We start from the raw sequence: 26,140 nt of genomic DNA, 5'->3' as shown, positions 1-26,140 counted from the left end.
TTGCACTCTTGGTTTATTCTCATACTCAACTCTACACAGTTTTCACGTACTCCATGCAAAGGTTATACAGCAACACATTTTGCATAGGCGTTCAGCATTTTTAGGCCATGCTAATATACATGTTCCAGGATACAAATATCAGTATTGCTCGAGGCTCCTTCCTCCCATTTTTGCCACAAGATATCAATACAATTTAGATTTAGGATTCTGATAATTATTCCGATGTAATGAATGTCAGTTATGCATAATATGTAAATGCAGGCGATAAGCAAATGACCTGCTTCCAGATACTTTTCAAACTAGAAACTACACATTAATAGGAGTTGGGAGAAATACGTGTAGATTAAATTCCTATGTTTTTTCTTTCCCTCATGCTTCCATGGAGAACTGAATATGGTCAAGCATCTTGTACTCCATCATTCTACATTGTTACACACTCTTTCAAACTGTGCTGAAAAAATTTCAAGTTCAGTGTGATAAGCCAATGCAATTAACATGCCAAAAGATGGTACTAACATATATCCTAAGGACAAGATATCACTTCACTTAGGAGAACTGTGAATGCTCCCAGTAATATAACCTGCTGCATAGTTCCCCATAACTCGGGAGCTGCTAATTAATCTTTCTATTTTCTGGATTTTAAACTTGTGAGTTCCTTTTAATTTGAATGCCATGCTCTGTTACTGATGCATCAGCCATGACTCGTTCATTTCTATGGTACAGAAACAAGTCAAATGCCACAAGTTCCTGACAGCAACATTGATTACAACTGACCTCCTCCTGCCCTCATGAAATCTGGAAAGAAATTTTCTACTTAATGTAAGCCACATCAATACAAAAGGCCTGTATTTCATGAATATTTTATGGCAAAATAGAAAACTGCTTTCATACGCTTTGCCTCGAGAACTTCTGAAAACAGTCTGTATTCAAGATGCTAATGAAAGCACAAAGGCTATATTGAGATTCTAATTTTCAGACAATCACTGTATGAAAAAGGAGCAGCTGAACGGCTAAAACAAAAACGCAAGGCAATCTAGCATCAAATAAAAAAGGGCACTACTTCAGTACATAATTACATACACTTAACATAGTATCTACTTCTGAATAATCACCGAAATGCCACATACTGAAGAACAGTATAGAAAGCATGGATTGAAACATTTTAGACTCCACAGTCTAGAATCTATCGGCCACTCCACATCTGTTGAGACACAGCAACGGTTCTATGCTGACACAGCTCCTTGTAAATTCATTAATGCAAGAGGAACTAAAGGTTCAGAAAGGAGGTTTGAAGTACAAGTCAGCCGTGGCTCAGTTAATAGCACTCTCACCTGAATCACAAGTTTCCCAGTTCAAGTCCCACTCCAGAACTTGACAAAATCCAAGGCTTGGCATTCCAGTGCAATACTGAGGAGGGCTGCACTGTCGGAGGAGCAGAGACATAAAAAGCTGAGGCCCCCATCTGCCTGATCAGGTGGATGTAAAAGATCCCATTGCACAATTTCAAGGAACAGCAGGGGTGTTAGCTTGTCACCTCGTCTAATATTTATCCATCAATCAACATAACAAAAACAGATTATCTGGTCATTATCTGTTTGTCAGAGGTTGCCGTATGCATATTGGCCACTGCATTTCCTGCATTACAACGGTGACTATACTTGAAATTAAGCACTTTGAGACATCCGGTAGTTATGTAAAGTGCTGCAAAAATGGAAGGCTTTCTTTTCTTTTTAGCGCGAGTAGGAGCAGCTGAAGTATTTTATTCTAACATCGGGCCTGCCCCTTTGCTGTATGCGCAGCTTGATTTTGAGCTTGATTCTGTACAATTACTCTACCCAAAAGCAACGTAGAGGATGGTGAATCTGTGGAACTCTGGTGCAGAACGCTGTGGAATCCAAGTCAGAGTGCCTTTGTCATAGTACCATGGAATTTACAGTGCAGAAGGAGGCCATTCAGCCCATCAAGTCTGCACCGGCCCTTGGAAAGAGCACCCTAGTTAAGTCCATGCCTCCACCCAATCCCCTTAAACCCAGTAACCCCACCTAACCTTTTGGACACTAAGGGACAATTTTTCATGGGTTATCCATCGAACCTGCACATCTTTGGACTGTGGGAGGAAACCGGATTACTCGGAGGAAACTTACGCAGACACGGGGAAAAAGTGCAAACTCCACAGTTACCCGAGGTCGAAATTGAACCCGGGCCCCTGGAGCTGTGAGGCAACAGTGTTAATCACAGCACCACCGTGCCAGAGATAGATAAATTCTTAATAAGGGGATCAGGGGTTATGGGGCAAAGGCAGGAGAATGGGGATGAGAAACATATCAGCCATGATTGAATGGCGGAGCAGAGTCGCTGGGTCGAATGGTCTAATTCTGTTCCTACGTCTTATGGTCTTATTCCAGCTGTAATTAGTGCCCCTTTACCATTCAATGGTATGATGGAATTTTTAGTAATTCTGGCACAGATTTCCAGGCCATACAGGTTGCATATTATAATCCTGCATCAAAAGCTCTGGGGTCTTTATTTATCTTTGTTCCTATTAACCCTCATGCTGCAAATATTGTTTTATTAAGGCTATGTCTTGTTGTGGTGGCTTAACCTAGGTTCCCTTTGGCTTCCATTTTAAACAATTGCCATGAAGCAATTTTTGAAAAAAATAAAAAATATTTTGCAGAATTGCAAGATTACCTTTGTTCTTTCTGCCCTCTCAATTTTTATATAATTTCCGTTGCTAAACTTTCCCTTAGCCCATTGTTTCTCATGTTGCGGCTTTTTCATTCCTCGATTTATTTTTAATTTTGCTATATTGTCAACATGCTTTCACCCTTCCAAAGAAGTCTACTTTTTTCCTCTGAATTTTGCTTTTCCTCAGTAGACTCTCATTTCTCAAGTTCCACTCAACTTTCTTCAGAAGTATGATGCATGTCATTCCGCTTTCAAGCGGCAGTTATGTTTTGCTTTCCCCATCACAAGTCTCTTCCCTCAACTTGTAAACAAGCCACATTGACAATACACAAAATAGCTGATCACTAAAGTACAAATCTTCCACACAGCTAAAATGCATAATCATAGACTTCAGTCCAGTTGCAGGTTCAGAATCTTCAGCTGCTTCATCGATGACTTTTCTTCCATTATAAAGTCAGAAGTGGGGATGTTCGCTGATGATTGCACAATGTTCAGCACCATTCAAGGCTTCTCAGATACTGAAGCAGTCCGTTCCCACATGTAGCAAGACTGGAAAATATCCAGGTTTGGACTGATGTGGCAAGTAATATTTATGCCACACAAGTGCCAGGCAATAACCATCCTCCAACTAGGGAGAACCTAACCATCGCCGCTTCACATCAATGGCATTTCCATCGCTAAATTCCCTACTATCAAAATCCTGAGGTGACCATCGATAATAGAAACAAAACTGAACTAGCCATATTACTACTGAGGCTACAAGGGCAGTTCGGAGGATGGAAATCCTGCAACAAGCCACTCACCTCCCAACTCTTCAAAGCCTGCCCACCACAAGGTACAAGTTAGGAGTGTGATGGAATACTCTTCACTTGTGTGGATGAGTATAGCTCCAACAACAAGCTAGGAGTTTAACACTAGCCAGGACAAAGCGGTCCACTTGATTGGCACCCCTTCCACATACATTCGTTCTCTCCACCATCGACCCACAGCACTATCTATAAGATGTACTGTAGGAACTCCCCAAGCCTCTTCCCAAACCCACAACCATAACTATATAGAAGGATAAGGGTAGCAGACTCTTGGGAGCGCCATCACGTAGAAATTCCCCTCAGAGCGACTCACCGCCCTCACTTGAAACTGTACCGCCGTCTCTTCACTGCCGTTGGGTCAAGATCCTGGAAGCCTCTCCCTGACAGCACCCTGGGTGTACCTACATAATATGGTAGTTCACCACCATCCTCTCAAGGGCAATTAAGAATGAACAATAAATGCTGGCCTGGCCAGTGCCACCCACTCCATCAATGAATAGAAAAAAATAAAACAGAACATGGAAGTCCACGATTAAAAACATTTATGAAAACAGTAGTTCAATTTTGCATAGACCCAAGTTAATTTACATGATTTTTTCACACAACGTCCCGAAAGATGTTAGGTAATTTGGACATTCTGAATTCTCCCTTTGTGTACCTGAACTGGCAACCAGGGGATTTTCACAGTAACTTCATTACAGTGTTAATGTAAGCCTACTTGTGACAATAATAGATTATTATTACGTATGGTCCAAAACGTAGCATTACACAAATAGATAATGCTGGTCTGGATATTTCAGCAACAGAATTGCAAAAAGGGAACCTCTCCAATGAATATTTAAAATCTAAATTGCAGGAAAACATCTTGTTGAATTCAGAGAGGCCAGCTGCATAGACAATAGCATGCCCAGCTACTATTATGTATTGATGGTGAATGATGACTGAGGGAGGAGGTACAAACTTGATGCCAGTCATACAACTTTAAATAGGGGAACATAGGTCAGCACGGTTGCGCAGTGGGTTAGCCCTGCTGCCTCACGGCGCCGAGGTCCCAGGTTTGATCCCGGCTCTGGGTCACTGTCTGTGTGGAGTTTGCATTCTCCCCGCGTTTGGGTTTCGCCCCCACAACCCAAAGATGTGCAGGCTAGGTGGATTGGCCACACTAAATTGCCCCTTAATTAGAAAAAAAATGAATTGGTTACCCTAAATTTATATTAAAAAAATAGGGGAACTTCAGAGCATACTATAATTTGATACTCCCCATGGAGAAAAAAATCTATACATCTGCAGCAGTCCCTTCAAAATTAATGCATTTCAACTTAAACCAGCTGTGCTTTCCTAAACTATGCAATCAGTCCCCAGTCATTACTCGCCTCCCCAAACCCGACCTTCTTTACCAATGGATAATAGGCCAAAACCATTCACATCTTCAGTGACACCCTTGATTAATGCTGTCCATTGTAACAACAGGTTTCAATAACATTTGGCTAACAGCAAAGATGCAGTGTTGCAACACTGTTTTTAGCATTACATTATACCTTGTATAGCTGACACTCTTGTGGGAGTCATTGGTACCATCTCAATGTTAACAAATAGCTGCTACTGAAAAGCTAGACACGCAAAGTACACCAAACTGCTGAAGCCAGATTACACTACAGGCGTTAGCACAACAGATGATAAGGCCAAAAGTTCAGCATAACCACCCCCAGAGTCCTGGAGTCAGAAATGGAGTCTAAAAATAAATATTACTTTTGTACTTTCCTTCACCTTGCGCTTCAGTGCTCCTCCCATACTGTGCAACAGCACTAAGCACTCAACAATGCTCATTACAAAGCAGTGACTAGATAATTAAACCATCTACTCGAAATCTTTCCCTGCCTGTTTTAGATAAACACCTCTCCAAATTGATAATAGTATGTGAAAATCTATTAATCCTACAACATGCAGCTGAGCATCTATACCGGGATCACCTCCAATTGTCTGCTTTTCATTAAAATAAAGGTACAAATTCTCTGGCCACTGGGATTCTATTCCCATTGGCGGGGTTCTAGAGGTAAGGGGTGGCTACAATGGGAAATCCCATTGACAAGCTGCAGGAAGAGAGAATCCTGCCACCAGCGGATGGCGCACCACCGATAAATATGAGGATGGGGGACCGGAGAATCCCACCCAAGATGGGGAATTCCTTTTGGAGTGGTCATCTTTTACATGCATCACATATTTTGAGAATAAGAATGATACTCATTTTCATAGATTATCATAGAATTTTATATCGAATGTCAGTGTCAAGCACAGCTCAAATACCAGGTACTGTCTGATGTTTCTATTTTCATTGCTACTCCTTTCTGTCAAGTATTAATTCTTTGATTGTGGCAAATACGATTCAACTTCAGTTCCCAATACCAAGCGTGACAATTATGTGTTATCTTCAGCTTTGGAAACCTGCCATTCTTGTAAATTTCCAAATGTTGCAAGTGTAAAAGACGTTGCTCTCTGGACTACTCCAAAATCAAAAGGAGGTGCGAAAGGAACACCAATCTGAGTACTTAAAACGTATTTGCTTCCTCCTTATTGCTGTTTAACCACTCAAAATAACAGGTCAAATGTAGCTCAGGAAGTCAAGATTTAAGAGGAGAAATAAAACAGAAAATTATGTATAGACAGTTTTAGAGAAAGTAATAACTTTATGGTTGAAGCAGTAAGCACAGCACTGTTTCCAAGGCTAAAGATGGTGGGTTTCAGCTATTTACATGCTTTTCTCTGGTTTCTGCTAAAATCTCCCAGTAGTATATCAAGGCAGCATTTTTGGAGAGGAAAAACTTGCCTGTCCAGAGCCTTTCTAAAAAACTGTATTCAAGAAACAATTAATTGCAAATTGCATGGGGTTTGAAATGTAGCTTGAGCTTCACTCCCCACTTTCACAGAAAGCAAAAAGACCATTGGTTCAAACGCAAGTCCCAATTTTTAAAAAATCAGCTCACAGCAATTAAATAAACTGCTCATTTTTCACCAAGGAATGAATGGTTAGAAAGCTAGAGATTTAAAGATAGGTATAGATAAAGCTGATACATGAAGAATGAAGAAACTTAATTAACCAGGTTACATAGTGTAGCTATTTATCGATTTATTTTAAATGCAAGAACCACAGAAACTTGTTAATAATGGGAATAGGCTTTGAGATCTCAACAAATCAGACCCCTTTTTAATAGTCCGGCAATACTCAGCAACCTAACCATATGCCTCAATTCCTTCTCTCTCAAGAGATGCATCTAACTGTCTTTTGAACTTATTTTAGGCTATTTTACTTACAATCATTGAATAGAATCATAGAATACCTACAGCGCAGGAGGCCATTCGGCCCATCAAGGCTGCACCAACCCTCTTAAAGAGCATCCAACCTGGCCTAATCCCCCACCCTAACCCCGTAACCCCAACTAGGGACAATTTAGCATAGCCAATCCACCTAACCTGCACATCTTTGGACTGTGGAAGGAAACCGGAGCACCCGGAGGAAACTGACACGGACACTGGGAGAATGTGCAAACTCTACACAGACATTCACCCAAGGCCAGAATCGAACCTGGGTCCCTGGCGCTGTGAGGCAGAAGTGCTAACCACTGTGCCACCGTGCCACGCAATGATTACCAAAAAGAACTTTCCACAAGTCAGTGATATTTGTAAAAAAATGGTGTGTCTGACTCACGTTCATCCTCCTAATCTCTTTTTAAAAATTTGTCTTCCTTGCAATTGAACCGTGTGAAATCATAAACAACTTTCCTTGGCCAGCCTTAATTAGATCATTGTGAAAAGCATAACTTTCCTAAATTTCCAATACTCAGAATTGTCTCTGCTGTTTGCCTAAGCATGTGTTTGTGCACTAGCGAGGAAACCGTACATGTGAACAATACTCAAAATAGAAACTGCCCAGTAAATTGTTTGGCAACGTGCAGTCTTTTAATTTCTATAATATCCCTGTGGTAATAAAACTCATTCCCTTGTTTGCTTTTTAACTGTAACCAAGTACTAGGCTAATGGTTTATGAATGTAACTACAATAACTCCAAAGCTTGCTTTCCTTGAGCAGGCAGAATGTTGTAAGCATTCTATTCAATATAAATTACTCATTTTGATTCTTGTTCACATGCTAATTATTTTACACTAATCAACATAAATTTCATCAGCCATCTGCTGGTCTAGTCACCAATGGTCCCAGATCTTCCTGAATCGGACAGCAATAATCCTCATGGTTCTGCTTTCTATTTTAATATATGAAGCAAACTTGGAATTTATGTTGACCGCAATCAATGCCCCTTGAAGCCCAAAAGATCTGCATATGAATATTACAAACCAGGAGCTGGAGTACACCATTCAGCCCTTCCAGTCTGCTCTATTTGGCACGATCATGGATACCGGATTGTTGCCTCAACCTCTACTTTCCTATCTACCGCCGATACCTTTTGGCTCCCTTGTCAATCAGGAACCTATCGGACTTAGCCTTAAAAATATTCAATGACCCAGCTTCCACTGCTCCCTAGGGAAGAGAAATCCATAGGCTAATGACCCTCAGAGAAAATATTTCTCATTACTGTGTTAAATGCGAGACCCCTTATTTTTAAACTGTGGTCCCTAGTTCTAGTTTTTCCCACAAGGGCAAACATCCTTTCAACATCCACCCCGCTAAGTCCCCTCAGGATTGGATATGTTCCAATAAGATCACTTTCCATTCTTCTAAACTCAAATGCATTTCCCCAAATTGACTATGTCAGCAATGGTTCTCCTTCCTAGTTAGGAAAAAGACAAAATCTTTGCCACATAGCCACTCTCGTGCATCACTATCAATCATTCTGATCAGAGCAGCTAAACACACAACTAACATAAAGCTATTGTTAAAAAAAAAATCAAAACGCCTCGTTCTGTCAATGGTTCAGTGCAGAATGCACTCCATTGGCTTGTTACTGAGCCATACATGTAGTGAAATTCACAGGTTTTATTCCTGGTCTGCACTCAGTTTGCTACTACCAATTGGAGGTGTTCAGAAGGACCACATCAATGGGAAAAAATGAAGCAGTCAGGCGTCTTTCTTGATCCTCAAATTATTACATAGTGACCCCTACCAAAAAAGTGCATGAGATTAGATCAGATGGTCTGCTGATCCCCATGAAGTCATGATCTCCAGGAAAGAATAGGACAAAAGTCGAGGAGGAAGGCAAAAAAATAGAACATGCATGGACTTGGCAGCCGTGCATTACCTTTCAAACTATTTTTAAAAAGCAATGGAGCACAGAAGTGCACAAACTTGTAGCACTCTTAATAATAATAATCTCTATTATTGTCACAAGTAGGCTCACATTAACACTGCAATGAAGTTACTGTGAAAATCCCCTAGTCGCCACATTCCAGTGCCTATTCAGATACACAGAGAGAATTCAGAATGTCCAAATTACCTAACAGTACGTCTTTCGGGAAACCGGAGCACCCGGACACGGGGAGAACGTGCAGACTCCGCACAGACAGTGACCCAAGCTGGAAATCAAACCTGGGACCCTGGCACTGTGAAGCAACACTGCTAACCACTGTTCTACCAATACGTGCAGAACATAGCAAAATGTGCTGCTGTTTAAGAACAATCAGGAACATTTACCTCAATTCCATTTTATCCCTCTTCTGACAGAGGTGAATGCATGTTTTAAATTTATCAGCCAGAGCACAAACCTTGAATTGATATTAATACCACAATTACAGCAAGATTATGTTGTTGGTCAAATTTGACATTTAAAAAAGCCCACACACAAGCAAAATAATAAAGTAAGGAAGTCACCCTTCTGCAGGAATTGTCAAAATCTCAAATTAATTGAGGAGAAATCGTCTGAGGTGGATATTTTGCAACATATGTAGACATTAAGCCACTAAAACACAACCGATCAGCACTTTAGCATAACCCCACAATTCAAATTTTGCATTGATATGTCAAAGTATGTAAAATAAAAGATGACCACTTATTCAATTAATTTAAGTACAGGGCATAGCAAGGTGGCTGGAACTCCTGCTTGGGCAAGTGGACAAGGTGGTAAGGACTTGTGACAGTTCAATACATGGAACAAACGCCTATACAAGAAACATGGCTCTAGAATATTCATGTTGAGGTAAAGGTGCAGGTTTTACTCAGAATTCCATACATGTTACATTTTTAACCAGAGAACATTGCCTTACACATCAATCGCATGACCCAGAGAAGACTAAATTTCTACCTCACTCCCTACTGTATATATTCATCATTTTTATATTGTTTTATTACTGTCCTCCAAAACAGTGTCCCAATGTAGGAAAGATCAAATTAAAAGCAACAGCAACAATTTGGGTGTGTTAAAGTAAAGTATACGTTGCAATAAATGTCAATAACTGCCTCAGAATGAGATCAGGGTTATTTTTAGCTACAGGTTCTTCTTACAGCTCCTGCAGCACCTGACTGCGACACCCACACAAAACAGACAGACGATAATCAGAGATAAAACTAGAAAATAACATAGGCTTGCAAACATCTACGAGAAACCATACACTGTACTGAGAAAACAAAGTTGAAGCACATATCCATTTTTTAAAATATAAAACAACATTATACACAAAAAGGTGTTTTAAATTCTTACCATGTAAATTATCACTATTTTCTAAACGAAAGCTGCAAAAATTGTTTTGGCTTTGAAATATTTTACTCAAAACCCACAGTATTAAACAGACTGCAGCTTCCATATTAAACCAGTTAATCTAAATGATTAATCCATTTTTTTGCTGTTGCCTAGCAGCCTCAAAAGAAGGGAAGAATAGTATCCTACTATTGGAAATTAATAGGACAGACCTGTCTTACCATCAAAATATCAATGACCACAACTTCATGCTATAAAAGGATAACCTCGGGAAACCACATGAGCAACATTCCACTGCAGCAAAGAACAGAAAATGAGGCTGTAATCCAGGACGCTCCCTGCTAACATCTGATGTCTACAAGCTGCAAATGGTTTCTTCAGCTTTTCCTTCGTACAATAGTTAAAATTTTCTCTCAGCTAATACAAGCCGAGACAAATCATTCATTCAGCGTATGAGGTAGACTGTCCCCATGGTTACCTTACCCATTTATTGCAGTTCAAAACTTGAGGTAATTGTTAATGGGAAAGAAATTAAGTTTCAGTTAGAACAAGCCAGCTTTGGCCCGTGTTACTTGCTTCTTTAGTGATGATGACATCAGAACACTCTCTCAAGCATACTGAACACTTACTGCACAGTCGCCCATTTCCTGGAAACTCGGTGAATACATTTAGTCCCAGAGAAGCCGTACCCCCTGTACAGCTTTGCCAGCATCATTAAATGTAGCCACCCACTGGTTCACACTTCTATAATACAGCCAATCAAATCTCACTGCTTGGAAAATGATCTTTCGACATGCATGCATAGCACTTCGCAACAGACTTCAGGGATTGAAACAGTCCTGTTTTCAATGTATACTGCATTTTAAGGTAAATAATAAACTGCAACTTTCCAAAACACTTGAATCTCATCAATTATGGTTTTTAAAAAATAAAACAAACAAATCAAAGTGCTGCAATGTTATTTACACAAACAGCCAAACAAAAGTCCAAAACAATAGCAAGGTAAACCAATCTTGAGGTGAGTTACTACATGGTTCACTTTTATTCTTATGAAAACACCCAAGCCAAACATTAGGTTGCTAATTGTGTTGCACGCTCCACATTGGAAAAATGCAGAATCTGCAGGGAGTTCTACTATGCTGCACAAGGTGAGGAGAAGCAAAAATCAACCCATACCAGAATGCATTGCTAATTGCTGCAAGGTATCTAAGAGCTTCACATCACAAAGTGTAAGTATTCCTTACAACTATTGGAACTCATATAAGGAACAAACTTCTAGCGACAAATTTTCATGCAAAATACACAGAGGAAGACAAAAATGTCACAGCTCATGTGTTGAAAAGTGCACTTGTTGGAGCTGGCAATCATGTTTTTAAATTTTAATTACAGTGGAATAGATAGCAATGTTAAATAACATAAAAGCCAGAGATACAACAAAACAGGCAAATTTATTGAACTTTACAAGGCTATTTAACTCTTGTGTTTATGCCAGTTCTTTGCCAGGACAATCCAGAACTATTCTCTCTGCGTTGCTCACTTCCTACAGTGCTTTACTTCACCTGCTACAAATCCACTTTTCCCTGAAAGGATGAAATGGTTTCTGAGAATACCACTCCTTGAGACAAAATAATTCTATGCATCAATATGGTCTCCTTATCTCTCACACAATGAAGAAGAGCAACAAGATAATACAAATTGGTGCAATTTCGATAAGAGGCTTTTTTGTACATCCAATGAACTAGTGACTGAGGTTTTGAATAGATGATAGTGAGCAACTAAGAATGGTTGCAAAGTAACTTGGTTTAGATATACAAAATAAGTAGCGACGTGGGCAGCACAGTACATTAAAACACAGTGTTACAATCTGTTGATCCAGCCCCGACTAATGGGAAGGAAAAGTTACTAGCTGATCCTGTGTGAAAGTCTTGAACTAATTCTTAAAGGGTGCAGGCTCGCAAATGCAGTTGCGACAGGAAATTGAACTTCAGAAAAATGTCCCATGAGCTTGAAGAGCTGTATGTTGGGGGAGAAAGAGGTAAAGTAGAAACTAGAAAGAGTTGGGGTTTTTGAGCAGGGTTGGCTTATTGGACAAGGCAAAGGTGAGGTAGCAGCAATGGTTTATTTCTTGAAAACAAAGGAATCCATGAGTTCCTCACCTGTTGGTAAAGGCAAAAGCAGAAGATGATTCAACGTTCCTGGAGCCAGTTGATAGAACAGAGATGTTTCAAGGTTCTCTTTGCTTTACAGGATAATCATAGAGCAACAGACTGTTTTGGTAGAGGGGAACAGAGCTTGAAAACGTTTGATGCATTGGGGCCTGAACTAACAGTGGACAACTACATCAATGTTGCACCAAGCAAGCTCAAAATTATGTCACATTGACTTGTTGTAGCGGAGAGATTTAAAGAGGGAATTCCAAAGTATGGGGTCTTGGTAGCTTAAATTTCAGTCACCAAGGGTGGAGTGATTAAGATTGGAATGCACCAGAGGTCAGAGTTGGAGGGATGCAGAAGGAAGGGTAAGATCATGGAGGGATTTAAAACAAGATCAGGAATTTTAACACTGAGACTTCCAGTACAAGGCAGCAGAATATTTATAGGAGGGTAAAAAGGGCTTGAATGAGAGTGAAATCATGGAGAATGATTCTCAGTGTAGACTGAAGAAAGAAGAAAGGATATCTCCAGAAAAAATGTTGGAGGGGTGCTAGACCAAAATTTTAAAGGAAGGTAAGAAGCCAGGAAAAGGATGAAGTGCTGAAGGAAAAGTTGCTGGAGGTAGGGGAAGAAGTCAAGACCTTGCAGTGGCTTGGGCAGTACATGTGCTGGAAAGTAGTACCAAGATATGGAGATTTTGGTTAAGGTGCAAGGGATTCCCAAACTATGGGTTGCAACGATCATCTTGGGTAGTGAGTTCCGAGGCAGTGAGTGGAGACTGGCAGGACAGTACTAGAACTAGTGATGACAGTCCATTACACTAGGAGGCTACAGAGTCTTTAAAATGGTTGTGAATAAAGCCATTGACTCCTGCTCAGTGATTTTACTCCCCACTCCGTTCAATGACTCTCTCTACCTCTGCCTCCCCCCCACCACTGAGGTCACATGAAATTTCAAGCATTAAAATGGGGTCCACAATGGGAAAAGTTTGAGAAGCAATGGTCATCACCAACAGACAGGTTAATGTCGAAGTCAAGATGCCAATTTGATTTCCTATATTAAGGAAGCAAAATGTTCCGACATTCTGAAGGAAAATGTTGGGAATTGTTATTGTTATCCACTAGCATTCAGAAGATTGGTGAAAGTGGATTGACAACAGGAATGAAGGAAAGATGAGGGGTGGGACTCTCCGGCCATGCCGCCTGACGACTGGAAATTCCTGCCCGATGTCAATGGGCCTTTAAATGGTCCACGTCCCGCGTTCTTGCGGCAGAAGGGGCTGTAGAATCCAGCCCGAGGTGTCTGATGGGCTGAGTAAAACTGGGGAGTATGGAGGTAAGATGTTGCTTACTTTGGCATCCCAGAAATTAGGCAAGATACATTGTAGTCTTAAACTGACGACAGGAGAAAAACTATACTAAACACTCCAGGATTGAATTCCAAGAATCGGGTGTCTGTGGTTGGATAAAGCCTACAAATACACAGCATGGAGTCAGCTGAGATCAGCTATCAAACACTGTCAAACGTGGACCCAGTAACAGTAAGAGGTAAATCCAGAAGCCATAAGAGGAGTGAAGTACTAACCAAGACATGACATTGTCTGCAATTTGTCATTAAACTATCGAGGCCAAAACTCACTTAAGAGTTTATTACTCTCAAGTTTATTGTCTTTTCTGATCATCCAAGGCGCATTTTTGGTACACCGGCCTTATTTGGCATCACCCATAATTTCATGCTGCTCTACTGAGGGACTGAAATACTCAGCGAGTCTGGTAATAATAGCTTCATTGAGAATTTGGAGGCAGTTTCGCCAACACTTTGGGTTGGGGACAGGGAAATGCCGATTCGGGGGAACCACAGATTTGAGCCAGGGAAGTGGGATGGAAATTTTCAGAAATGGGAGGAGAAGGGGATTAAGACACTAAAATATTTGTTTCTTGGGGGTTGGTTTGCAGAGTTTTTTTTAAAAAAAATTTAGAGTACCCAATTCATTTTTTCCAATTAACGGGCAATTTAGAATGGACAATTCACCTAACCCTGCACATTTTTGGGTTGTGGGGACCAAACCCATGCAAACACGGGGAGAATGTGCAAACTCCACACGGACAGTGACCCAGAGCCGGGATCGAACCTGGGACCTCGGCGCTGTGAGGCAACAGGGCTAACCCACTGCGCCACCGTGCTGCCCTCGGTTTGCAGGATTGAAGGAGCTGGGAGCGAAGTATGGGCTGGAGCAGGGGGAAATGTTTAGATACATGCAGGTTCGAGATTTTGCCTGAAAGGAGACACAGAGCTTCCCGGTGGAGCCGGCCGCCATATTGCTGGAGGAGGTGCTGACGACAGGGGGACTTGGAGAATGGGGTAGTGTCGGCGGTTTACGGAGCTATTTTGGAAGAGGAGAAGGCACCACTGGAAGGGATCAAAGCAAAGTGGGAAGAGGCGTTGGGAGAGGATATGGAGGAGGGGTTCTGGTGTGAGGTGCTCTGGAGAGTGAACGCCTCCACCTCGTGCGTGAGGTTGGGGCTGATACAGCTGAAGGTGGTATATAGAGCACACCTCACAAGGGCGAGGATGAGCCGATTCTTTGAAGGGGTAGAAGATGTGTGTGACTATGTTGCCGGGGAAGGGGGGGGGGGTGGGGGGGGGTGCAAATCACGTTCATATGTTTTGGTCCTGATGGGATGGAGAACAACCTCTCCACCCTGTGCCCTGGTGTGGCGGGGGGACCTGTTGGAATTCTTGACTCTTGAGAAGGTTAAGTTTGAACTGAGGGGAAGGATGGAGGGGTTCGACAATTCATGGGCATTATTCATTGTACAATTTCAAGAACTGGATAACATCGAACATTAGTTGGGGAGGGGGTGGTTGGGAAGGTTGGGGGGAGGGGGGCTGTGTGTGTAAATGGTGACTATGGGTGATTTCCTGATTCCTTTTTGTCATTTGTTTGTGTTAAGATGCAGGCTAATGTTTGGGGTTTGGTGGGAGGATGGGATCATTGTTATTGACATGGGGATTGACATTATATTCGTTACTGATTATTGCTGGTGGGTGCAAATTTGGGAGAAAATGTGAAAGAAGAGAATAAAAATAATTTTTTAAAAACATTAAATGATGCATGTAATTTCAAACAGAAATAACTAAAATGTTGATGTTGCACTGATAAACATAATACAATGCAAGCTTTACAAATATTATCTGTATAGTTAACATTAATAAACCAATAGCAGCTGTTCCCCCAAAACATTCTGATATGCAAAAGGTGATCAAAATTTCTGATGGAGCTGAATTTGGTGCACAATAGTTTGTGCAAGTTATTCAGTTATCAGAACAAACTTCTCTTTGTATAATACCTTTCACAACCACCCATCTCCCAAAGTTCCTTTTTTTTAAATTTAGAGTGCCTAATTATTATTTTTTTCCTAATTAAGGCGCAATTTATTGTGGCTAATCCAATCTTTGGGCTGTGTGGGTGAGACCCACGCAAACACAGGGAGAATGTGCAAACTCCACGCGGACAGTGACCTGGGGCCGGGATCGAACCTAGATCCTCAGTGCCGTGAGGCAGCAGTGCTAACCACTGTACCACCGTGCTGCCCATCCCAAAGTTCCTTATACAGAAATAAGCCTTCTCTTCTTCGAATAAGACCATGGAACCTTTTATGCCCACCTAAGAGGGCCTTTGATTTAACACCTCAGCAGTAGGATGATACCTTCCTCAGCATTGAAGCGTCAGCCTTCTCCTCAGTATTGAAGGTCAGCCTAACTCATTGCTCAAGTTTCTGGAGTAGAGAACACCATACACTCAGAGGTATCTGTTAGCTATAAGTCAGAACTGACTTATAGAACTATCTAAATTCACACATTGCAGGAAAAAATAAACGCTATTTACCACCTCATTGTTTTTGTCCTTTGTCATCCAGACTTTAATCAGTACGGTTTGTTCTTTCTGATCAAAGATCAAAAAATGTGAACAAAATTCAGGAAAGTCAAATTATTCATTCCAGAATTCTTATTCAATTACATACTAACAGACCCAGCCCTTTACCATAACGGATCACAGGCTCCCTCAATCAAGTCATTTGACTTGTGTTCATTTGCTGCTACGCTACACAATTTGACTGAAGTATCAGGATTGTTTTCCTGCATACCAGTACTCTGTATTTTACAATAATATATTATATTGGTAGAGACAGATCTGCACAGTCCCAACCAAAACAAAGGTCTGAATACAATCTAATTTAAATAACCGGTGCAATAGACTTGACACAGACTGATCTGATTAAAGTGAGTTACAAAGACAATTTTGTATGAAGAGTAATGTCCCCACATATAAAACTACAATTTTATCACTTTAGCAAAAGATGAGGCTGGTGCACCACTTAACTAATCAAAATAATACATCTCTGCTTATTCAAAATAACCCCACAAAATTCCCCACCCTCTCACGTGATCTAACTGTGGCAGCCTGTGAGCAAAAATATTGCAAACTTCACACAAATGCTAACCTTTTCTGGCTTTACTCAAACGAGTAAAACCGATATTTAAATTGCTTAAAGACCAAATATCTCATTTGTAGGTGAGCTAGGTTTGAGAATCGGGCCATCCCCAATTTGATAGGCTCGGCTCACTCAGAAGATGCACATTAGCAAAGTTCTCATGAACAAATCATAAATAAATTAAGACAACTAAACACAATTTCACCTGCTTTTTGAGACAAAACAGAATAAATAGTCCATGGAACACAAATAGTGCCAGATGAATGATTGGCAATAATTCTGACCATGCTGAAATCAATGTAGTACCAAGTTCAAGCTATGATATCCTAGAATCAATTTGTTTGTTCAGAGGCCAAATTTGAACACTCTCCTGAATAAATAATCAGTGATTCACTGGCATGTCATGCTCTATGACCTTGGGGAAACCCCAATGGTATTATTATCTTTCCTGCTAGATATCATACACCTCTGCACAGGTACTCCAATCCAGGCCATGAAAGAAGTCGCCAATGCAGTCAGTTTTTGAAAGACAATTTAAAAATTTACTCTCAATCAGCTGCCTAATATTCAAACATTATTATGACACTCTTGACAATTTCACTTGGTTTTTAAAAAATGCAAAAGCATCTCACATAGCAGGGGATGTTTTCTCAATTTCCACATATTATATTTTATCTATATTAACTGCAGGCCATGTTTCGTGGCAGAACTGACAATGGATTCTGTCACCAGCTCTTTCAATCACCTCTGCCACCCCAACTCTTACTGAACTCTTCAGCTGCCTTTGCAAACTTCAAATTCATTTTTGAAAATGGAATTACTACACATTTCACAATCAACTAACAAAGCTATGGCAGAATTTGGTGGCATAGGATTCATTAAAATCAACAGTACTTCAAAATTGACTGACAGCAATCCAGTTATGAGCACCAAATGAACTATGCCAAAGAGGGTTGATTAGGTTATGCAAAACAGACTATGCCGTTCTTACCCCCGTCACGGGTTTCCCAGTTGCGGCGGGATTTGCGTAGAATGCAAAACAGGTGATCAGAAGAACGCGCTGCCTGCCGATGGTGGGTTGGTTGCTTTGGCTGCCATGAAGCACACCATGGGGCACGCTGAAAATCTCACCCTATGTGAAATGGGCTCAACTATCTCATGGGAAAGCTGATATAACCTATCATTGCACCCAGGTACCATAAAGCAAGCAGGTAGGTGGATGTAAAAAGAGCACCATGGGCATTCAGAAGAGACTGCACCAAGATGTACACCAAGAAGAGCACTAAAAAGGTAAATGCTATCAAATTGGTCTGCACTAAAGGAAGCACACAGGAGGTGAAAATTGGTTAATAGTTTTGAAAGAAACCAAGTAGCAACATTTGCACATGAACAGAAAAACATTCTAAATACGGAATACCAAAAATCTGATCAGTGCTCGAGGTAACAGAGCAGAACATAGGATGCAAACAAAATTACAAGTGAGGTCAGGAGATTTAAACTAATATATCAACCGTTGCACTGCGTGCAGTTTATTTCCCAATATTTTAAATACTGCCAAAATAAACATGAGAGGCCTTAAAAGTGTATCTGCTTGCGTCATGTAAGCTCAACTTGCTAACCTTCTTTAGCACCAAGCACTCTTCAGCTTACTTTGCAAATTTCGAATATGGAATTAATACACATTTCATAATCAACTAATATTTAACAGAAAGCTTATGGAGGAATTTGGGGACATAAGAAACTTTGAAAAAAGTCAACAGAACTTCATAATTGAATGACAGTCATCCATCCAGTTATGAGACAGTTTGACATCATGTTGCATGTACCCAATATAATTTTGGTTTATATACGCTTCAGGAAGTGTAGCACGACACACACTCCCGTCTGCATCAATGGCTCCAAAGTGGAGATGGTCGATAGCTTTAAGTTCCTGGGGGTCACCATCACCAACAGTTTGTCCTGGTCCAATCACATTGGACCAACAATCAAGAAAGCTCAACAACGTCTCTATTTCCAATGGAAACAACGCCTCTATTTCTTATGGAAGCTAAAGAAATTTGGCATGTCTGCATCGACTCTCACATTGACTATTTCAAACTTCTACAGATGTGCGATAGAGAGCATCCTATCCGGCTGCATCACAGCCTGGTATGGCAACTGCTCGGTCCAACATCACAAGAAACTGCAGAGTTTCTTGTAGTGAACTCAGCCCAACGCATCACACAAGCTTGCCACCCCCACATTGATTCGGTATACACCTCCTGCTGCCTCAGCGACCCCTCCCACCCAAGCATTGCTTTCTTCCAGACTCTTCCATCAGGCAGAAGGTACAGAAGTCTGACGACCCACACACCCAGACATAGGAATAGCTTCTTCCCCACAGCTACAAGACTCCTCAACTACTCCCCCTCGGACTGATCTGTTCCCTGTAAGAACATTATTCATGACGCCCTATGCTGCTCTTGCTCATGTATTTGCTTTGTTTGGCCCCATGTTCCGCACTGTAACCAATCACTGTTTGTCAATGTACCATTTGTCAATGTTCTCTGTTGATTATTCTTTTTACCTATGTACATACTGTGTACGTTGCCTCTGTAGCCACCTGAGTTGGCCACTTCCTGACTTAAAATGGAGAACAGCAAAGGCTGAAGGGAAATTCAGCCAACACAGGCAAAAACTAGCAGGTGCAAGTTTACTGTGTATTAGACTCTGCAAAAACCCAGACAGCATCGATACAAGCAGCCATCTGCATAGTAATGCAGCAGCCATCTACATAGTAATGAGCGATCCCCGGGAACAATCAAAACATTTGAGGTAAACAAGGCCAAGCCAGACTCCTCGGCGCCAGCAGGAGCCAACACAAAAGAGATTAACGGACACTTAAAGACCGCCCAACGATCAGGGAATAGCTCCAGTATTGGAGAAATCGAACCAAGCAATTGGAACAAAGTCCAATCACTTGAAACCAGCTACGGGGTCCGCCCCGAAAGGCGGGAAGCCCCTGGGGACTATAAAGTAAAGCCCCCAAGCTCAAATCGTACTTCTTGACAGGGTCACTCAGCAACGCGAAGCAACCCTTGACAGTGACCTGTCCGGCGGCCTCCAAGAACATAAGTTTCAAGTCAACGCTCGCTATGAGATAGGCGCTCCTAGCTACCAGACTCAGAACCCGAATGAAAGGCCATTTGTTCCGCTGACCTGGTGGGCCAGTCCGAAGCTAAGTATTGGCCTGTTAGTGATAGAAATAGCTTAGAAAGTAGAGTTTATGCATGAGTAGCGATTTACTGTGAAGAATAAATGTGCTTTGATTTGAATCTTACCAATTGGTGTATTGAGTTATTGATCATTACTTGAACTTGAACCTCGTGGCGGTATCATAAAGATACCTGGCGACTCAAGAGCAAAGGTTATAAAACAGAGCCAATTGAACCAACCAAAGTTAGCAACATATTACAGGCGACATCCTGATGGGACCCGGTCTAGAAGTGGCTTAACCACTCCGGGAGAACCCAAAATTTGAATTAGAAATCCAATTGGGAACAGAAAAACCACAAGTGTTCAAGCAGTTCTGATCAATCCTCATAATTCGGAAGTGTATGAATGCATGTGTAACTAACAGGACGATAAGGTAATACTGATAGATTTTTTGTTGCAACAAAACTGTCGGGAGTTTGTATTCCGGAAAGTAGCAAAAGCTGTACACGTAATTACAGCACCGCCTGAATACACCTTCTTCCAAATTTTAAAAGAGCATTCAGAGAGGAAAGATGGCAATGCAGGCAATGCATCGCCTCATGAACCCCGAAGAATTTGTGGTCGCAGTGACCAGCAGTAGAGTAGGACAGTATCCCGTTTGGGAAGAGGAAATCAGAAAGTACCTCAAAGGGAAAGGATGGCCCCTTTGGAGCAAATTCTGTGAAAATGAGGAAACAGGTCCAGGGAGTTAGGACATACTTGGTGGGAGAACCTGAGCGAGATTCACAAGAAGAGCTTCACATCGAATGAGCAAGGTCAATGTCAGTGAGGTAGAGAAAGAGAATGTAGAATTAAGGAGAAAGTTAGCACCAAAGGACGGAGACGTGGATGATGCCAAGGAGGCACACCAGTCTTGTCTGGCACACTTAAGCAGCTTCCAATCCCAGTGTGAAAAGGCCTATCAGAGCACACAACGTGCAGTCCTGATACGAGAGGAAACCGAGAAGCAGATAGAGGCATTGCAGAGGCAGTGTAGTGGCCTGAAGGCAGCGTTAAGAGCACTCCATGCTGCCACCACGGAGCAAAGGACATCATTAGACCACGCGAAGTGCCGGAAGCAGATTGCAGAACTGCAATCTCTGCTTTCAGTTCAAAAAGGATTCCAGGAAACCTTTGGATCACAGTTAGATGAGGAAGACGGCCCTGATTGGGAAGAATTGAGTGAGACAGCGCAGAGATATGTTCAGGGAACATGTGCGCAGGGAAAGCCCCAGAAGAGAAAAGCGCCCCAACCCCCCACAGAGCAGATAGTTCAGGCTCCAATGAGCCCAGTCACCACCCACCGCACAGCCACATCGCCAACACAAAATTTATGTACACTACCCCCTTAAAAGTGACCCAATTACGGGACGCGTGCGATAAAATCAAACCATTCCTCCCCACCTCAGACCCCCATCACGTCTTTGCCAGAGTAAAACAGCAGGCTATCATGTACGGCCTGGATGAGCGAGAGAACGTAAATTCACAGTTTTGAGTTTAGACCCTTCGGTCGTAGCAGCCCTTCCCGACCCACAGAATGTAGGATGAGGCATCCTTGCAGAAATGCATACCGCGATCCTGGACGCGATCGGGTATAACAGGGGTGACCCCGTAGAAGGCCTCAATAAGTGCAGGCAAAAGAAAACCGAGCACCCCACAGCATTTGCTGGACGCTTGTGGATCCATTTTGCAGCAGTTTTCGGAGACTTAGACCGCGCCCATTTGTCCCCAGACACCATGGCCAAATGGACCCGCACCCTTGTCTCCGACGCCACAGAAACAGGACAAAAAGCTTGCGCCAATTATGACCCCTCAGAGGAAGCTCATAACGAGAAATGGGTTGGAAAAAGGTTGTCCCGCTCCTGGAAGCAATCCGTTCAAAACAAACCCACGAATAAAAATCCCGAAGTACAGCAGGCAGAAGCAGACATACAAGGAGTTAAGGCACACCAGAACCCTGCATGGGTAAATGAAGGCAAGAACAGCCCCCCACAAAAGTCACAGGAGTGTTACAACTGTGGACAGTTCGGACACTTTGCAAGAGAATGCAATGCCCCACAAAAGCAACAGACAGCCCAGCAGACAGGCACTCTAAATAAGAACAGGACAAAGCCAATACATAGCATTAGCACCCGTTCAGATCAGACGGACCTGACCGGAACCGACTGATGGTATTCGGGCTCCCCAGTTGGGTCTGCGACACCCTTTGGGATAGGTCCGGCCGACCAGCAGTTGCAGCAAAAATACGGGGACAGCCCATTGAGTTTCTCTGGGACACAGGAGGGTCCCGCACCACGATCAATTCCTCCACCATGTTTCAAAAGGACACGTGGCCCACTACAGCCACCATCACCCTCAGCGGCTTTACAGGCCACTCACAGCAGGGACACATCACAGCCCCTGTAGCCATTCAAATCGGCAACACCACCACCAAGCACCCCACAGTTTTAGTCGATCTACCCCACACAGCAGAACACATTTTAGGCATAGATTTTATGAATTTCCACAACCTAGCCTTTGATCCAGTCAACCAATGTGTCTCGAAAATGGCAAAATCCACAAGAGCCCCCGCAACGCTCACCATAGGAGAATATGCAAACACGATTAGCGCAGTAGGCAAATTTTGGGTTGACCCGACTACGAGTAACACGGACAAGCAGGTTAGGGCAGTTTTACAAAAGAACAGGACAGCATTCGTGACCCACAAACACGACTGTGGCCGGATGACTGGTTCAGAACAAATCTCTGGACCTGACCCTAGACCCCAAAAGCAATATGGATTTCCCCAAGAGGCAGAGGGAGAAATCGCAAAAGTTATCGACAGCTTATTAGAGCAGGGTGTACTCAGATCAGTAGCCTCTACTAATAATGCCCCTATTTGGCCAGTGAGAAAGCCCGATGGATCATGGCGACTGACCATCGATTACCAGGAACTCAACAAAGTCACCCCCGCAGCAGCCCCCACGGTAGCCACAAGTCCCGAGACCATGCTCAAACGGGGACTCAACTCACGATACTTTACGGTTTTGGACGTCAGTAATAGATTCTGGTCCATTCCATTGGCAAAAGCGTGCCAATACAAATTTGCCTTCACTTTTAAAAATCAGCAGTACACGTGGACGTGCCTTCCACAAGGATTCCACAACTCCCCCTCCATTTTCCACCGAGAGCTGGCAAATGGATTATCAAAATTTTCTCGCCCCGAATGTCTGGTCCAGTATGTGGACGACCTATTACTGCAGACAGACACCAAGGCAGAGCACATCGAGCTTCTGGCCGAACTCCTGGAACTCTTACAGAAAATTGGTTGTGAAGTAAACCCCAAAAAGGCCCAGATTTTGGAAAACAGAGTGATATATTTGGGTACAATTATCACGCACGGTAAACGTGAGATCGAGCACAAAAGAAATGACTCGATTGCCAAATTGCTCCTTCCCCAGAATGTTTCAGCCCTCCGGTCATTTTTAGGACTGGTTGGCTACTGTCAAAACCACATTGACGGTTTCGCCAGCATGGCAGCACCCCTCTCAGACCTCCTAAAGAAAGGAGCCCCCTGGGAATGGCTTCCGCTGCATACGGATGCTGTGAACTCGTTGAAAAGAGCACTCATTGCAGCCCCCGCACTACAAGTTCCAGGCCCACTCTCCCCCTATGCGATAGAGGTAGCAAGCACAGACCGCACCCTTTCGGCCATGCTCCTTCAGGAATGGCACGAACAGTTAAGGCCCGTGTCTTACGCCTCCAGAGTTTTAGATGCTGTGGAGCAGGGATTTTCAGTCTGTGAAAGGCACCTGCGCGCAGTTTTCTGGGCAGTTCAGTATTTTTCTTACATAACCGGACTAAACCCCATCACAATCCTCACAGAACATACCCACCCCCACCCAACTTTTACTGGACGGACGACTCAAGGGCGGTACAGTTAGTCAGATTAGAGCAGCCAGATGGACCCTTCTTTTGTAGGGATGGGACATCACTGTTAAAAGGACCAAGACCCACACTTTCTTAGCAGATGACCTACAGTATCCAGGCACCCCCATGAATGTGAAGTCATCTCACCGCACCACAACACAGGCCCCTTTATTGCGAAACCCCCCCCCCCCGAAAGATAGGTAGTCCAACCCAGAGCCCCAAGCACACAGACACGTGCGAATCCATAAGAATATATGTGGATGGATCTTCCACCATATTAGAAGGGCAACACATAACAGGATGCGACATTTATGTCGAGGACGCGCAGGGACGCGCCTTAGAAGAAATCGCTATAAAACTTCCAGGACACTTAGGCGCGCAGGCGGCAGAACTAGCAGCGTACATTGTAGAACACCCAGATTCCTTCCCCAGCCCAGCAGACATATACTCGGACAGCCTCTATATCTGCAACAGCCTTACAGAGTTCCTACCCCTGTGGAAACCAAGAGGATTTGTTTCCGCAGATGGAAAACCACTCCCCTCAGCCCCATTGCTCCGTCACATTTTAGAAAAGGCAAAGGGCAGGACTTTTGGAATAGTTAAAGTTCGTAGTCACCATCGTTCCTCCCCCCCTGGAAATGTAAAAGCCAACGCACTGGCAAAAGCAGGTTCCAGGCACGGATATTTTTGGACAGCCCCCGAGAGCGCACCAGTGAATGCAGTTCAGGTCTCGCAGACTAATAGAGGATTTAGTACAGGCCCAGAAGCAGGACAGCAATCTCAGGGAGATTTTGAAAGGAAACTATCCAGCACCCGATGATAGATTTTAAAATGCACTGACCACACACGACGGTGTGGTGTTAAAAGAGGCCCTTTATGTGGTTCCTGAACAGGACAGGTATCAGCTCATTTGTTTATTCCATGACAGTCATGGACATCAGGGAATTGATCCCACTACAGCCCACCTCAGGCAGCTCTGTTGGTGGCCAAGTTTAAAAGAAGACGTAGCGCACTACGTTGAGAATTGCCTTATCTGTGCCCAGACCAATCCGGACAGATATGCCAAGAAAGCTCAACTTAGTCACACCCGCCCCGTTAATGGCCCCTGGACTAACCACCAGATTGATTTTATAGGACCATTGCCCCCTTGCAGGAATGGTTATAAGTATGTACTCGTTGTGATAGACACGTTTACAAAATGGGTAGAGGCATTCCCATCCAGAATGAACATGGCAAAGACCACAGCCAAGATCTTAACCCACCACATCTTTACGAGATGGGGACTCCCCCGCAGCATTGAATTCGACCAAGGTTCCCATTTTACGGGACATGTCATGAAGAACGTCCTCACGATATTTGGGATTACCCAAAAATTCCACATCGCATACCACCCCCAGTCAAGTGGTATCGTGGAGCGCATGAATCGGACCCTAAAAGCTACTCTCTGAAAAATGGTCCAGCAAAACACCACCACTTGGGATTCAGTCCTCCCTTTTGCGCTGATATTTTTGCGAAATACAGTTTCAACATCTACATCGACCGGACGCCCCATGAAAGGCACAGAATTTTTATTGGGATTAGATTTGACCAGCCCCGAAGTGACGGCCCTCACACACGAGAAAGCAGGATAACAACTGGTACAGAATGTTAAAAAGGCTCAGCTAGCAGCCGCGGTACGATTAGGCACACGAAAGAAACAGAGCAAGGCCTGTTTCGATAAGACAGTACATGCGACTGAGTTAAGTGCAGGACAGCAAGTCATGCTCTCCATATACAACCCCAGCACCCCCAGCACATTCCTGTCACCTAAATATTCGGGTTCGTACTCCATTGCGGACAAAGTAAGCCCCTCCGTGTACAAAATAAAGTTCCCCAACGGAAAGACTGCGTGGTTCCACATTAACCAGCTTAAGGCATATGGATCACAGTCGAACCACGCACACCACGTCATGCTCAACGCAGCAGACCACGCCCCGCCTACAGCCAACGTATCCCTACCCTCCCCCAACACGTCCAGCCCAGCCACGGACTCAACCCAGACTCCACCCCCGAACTCTAGACTCCGCCCCGGAACTCCCACAGACTGCAGCCGCAGGGACTGTGACTGTGACAATAGCCACAGCACGCCTCCCTACTATCCGCATGCAACAGGACCCACACCCAGCGAATCTGACCACGATTCGGGTGACCCCTTCATGATCACTTTCCTAA

At 43.1% G+C, this 26,140-nt stretch overlaps 1 protein-coding gene across 11 annotated transcripts in view; it reads right to left on the bottom strand.

The window, feature by feature from the left end:
* Positions 1-26,140, bottom strand: part of hdac4 (histone deacetylase 4) — a 780,143-nt gene that overhangs the window by 385,604 nt on the left and 368,399 nt on the right. Inside the window, exon 1 of one of the 11 annotated variants that reach the window (XM_072481067.1) lies at positions 10,621-10,641. The exons of 9 other annotated variants lie outside the window; for them this stretch is intronic. In XM_072481067.1, the coding sequence (XP_072337168.1) occupies positions 10,621-10,624 (4 nt within the window). In that variant the 5' untranslated portion in view covers positions 10,625-10,641. Of the gene's footprint in view, positions 1-10,358; positions 10,502-10,620; positions 10,642-26,140 lie in introns of those variants that run through there. One more of the 11 variants, XM_072481087.1, reaches the window with a different exon arrangement.

Source organism: Scyliorhinus torazame, chromosome 2 (genome assembly GCF_047496885.1).
Source record: "Scyliorhinus torazame isolate Kashiwa2021f chromosome 2, sScyTor2.1, whole genome shotgun sequence".
NCBI lineage: Eukaryota > Metazoa > Chordata > Chondrichthyes > Carcharhiniformes > Scyliorhinidae > Scyliorhinus > Scyliorhinus torazame.
This window is presented reverse-complemented; position numbering and strand designations above follow the sequence as displayed.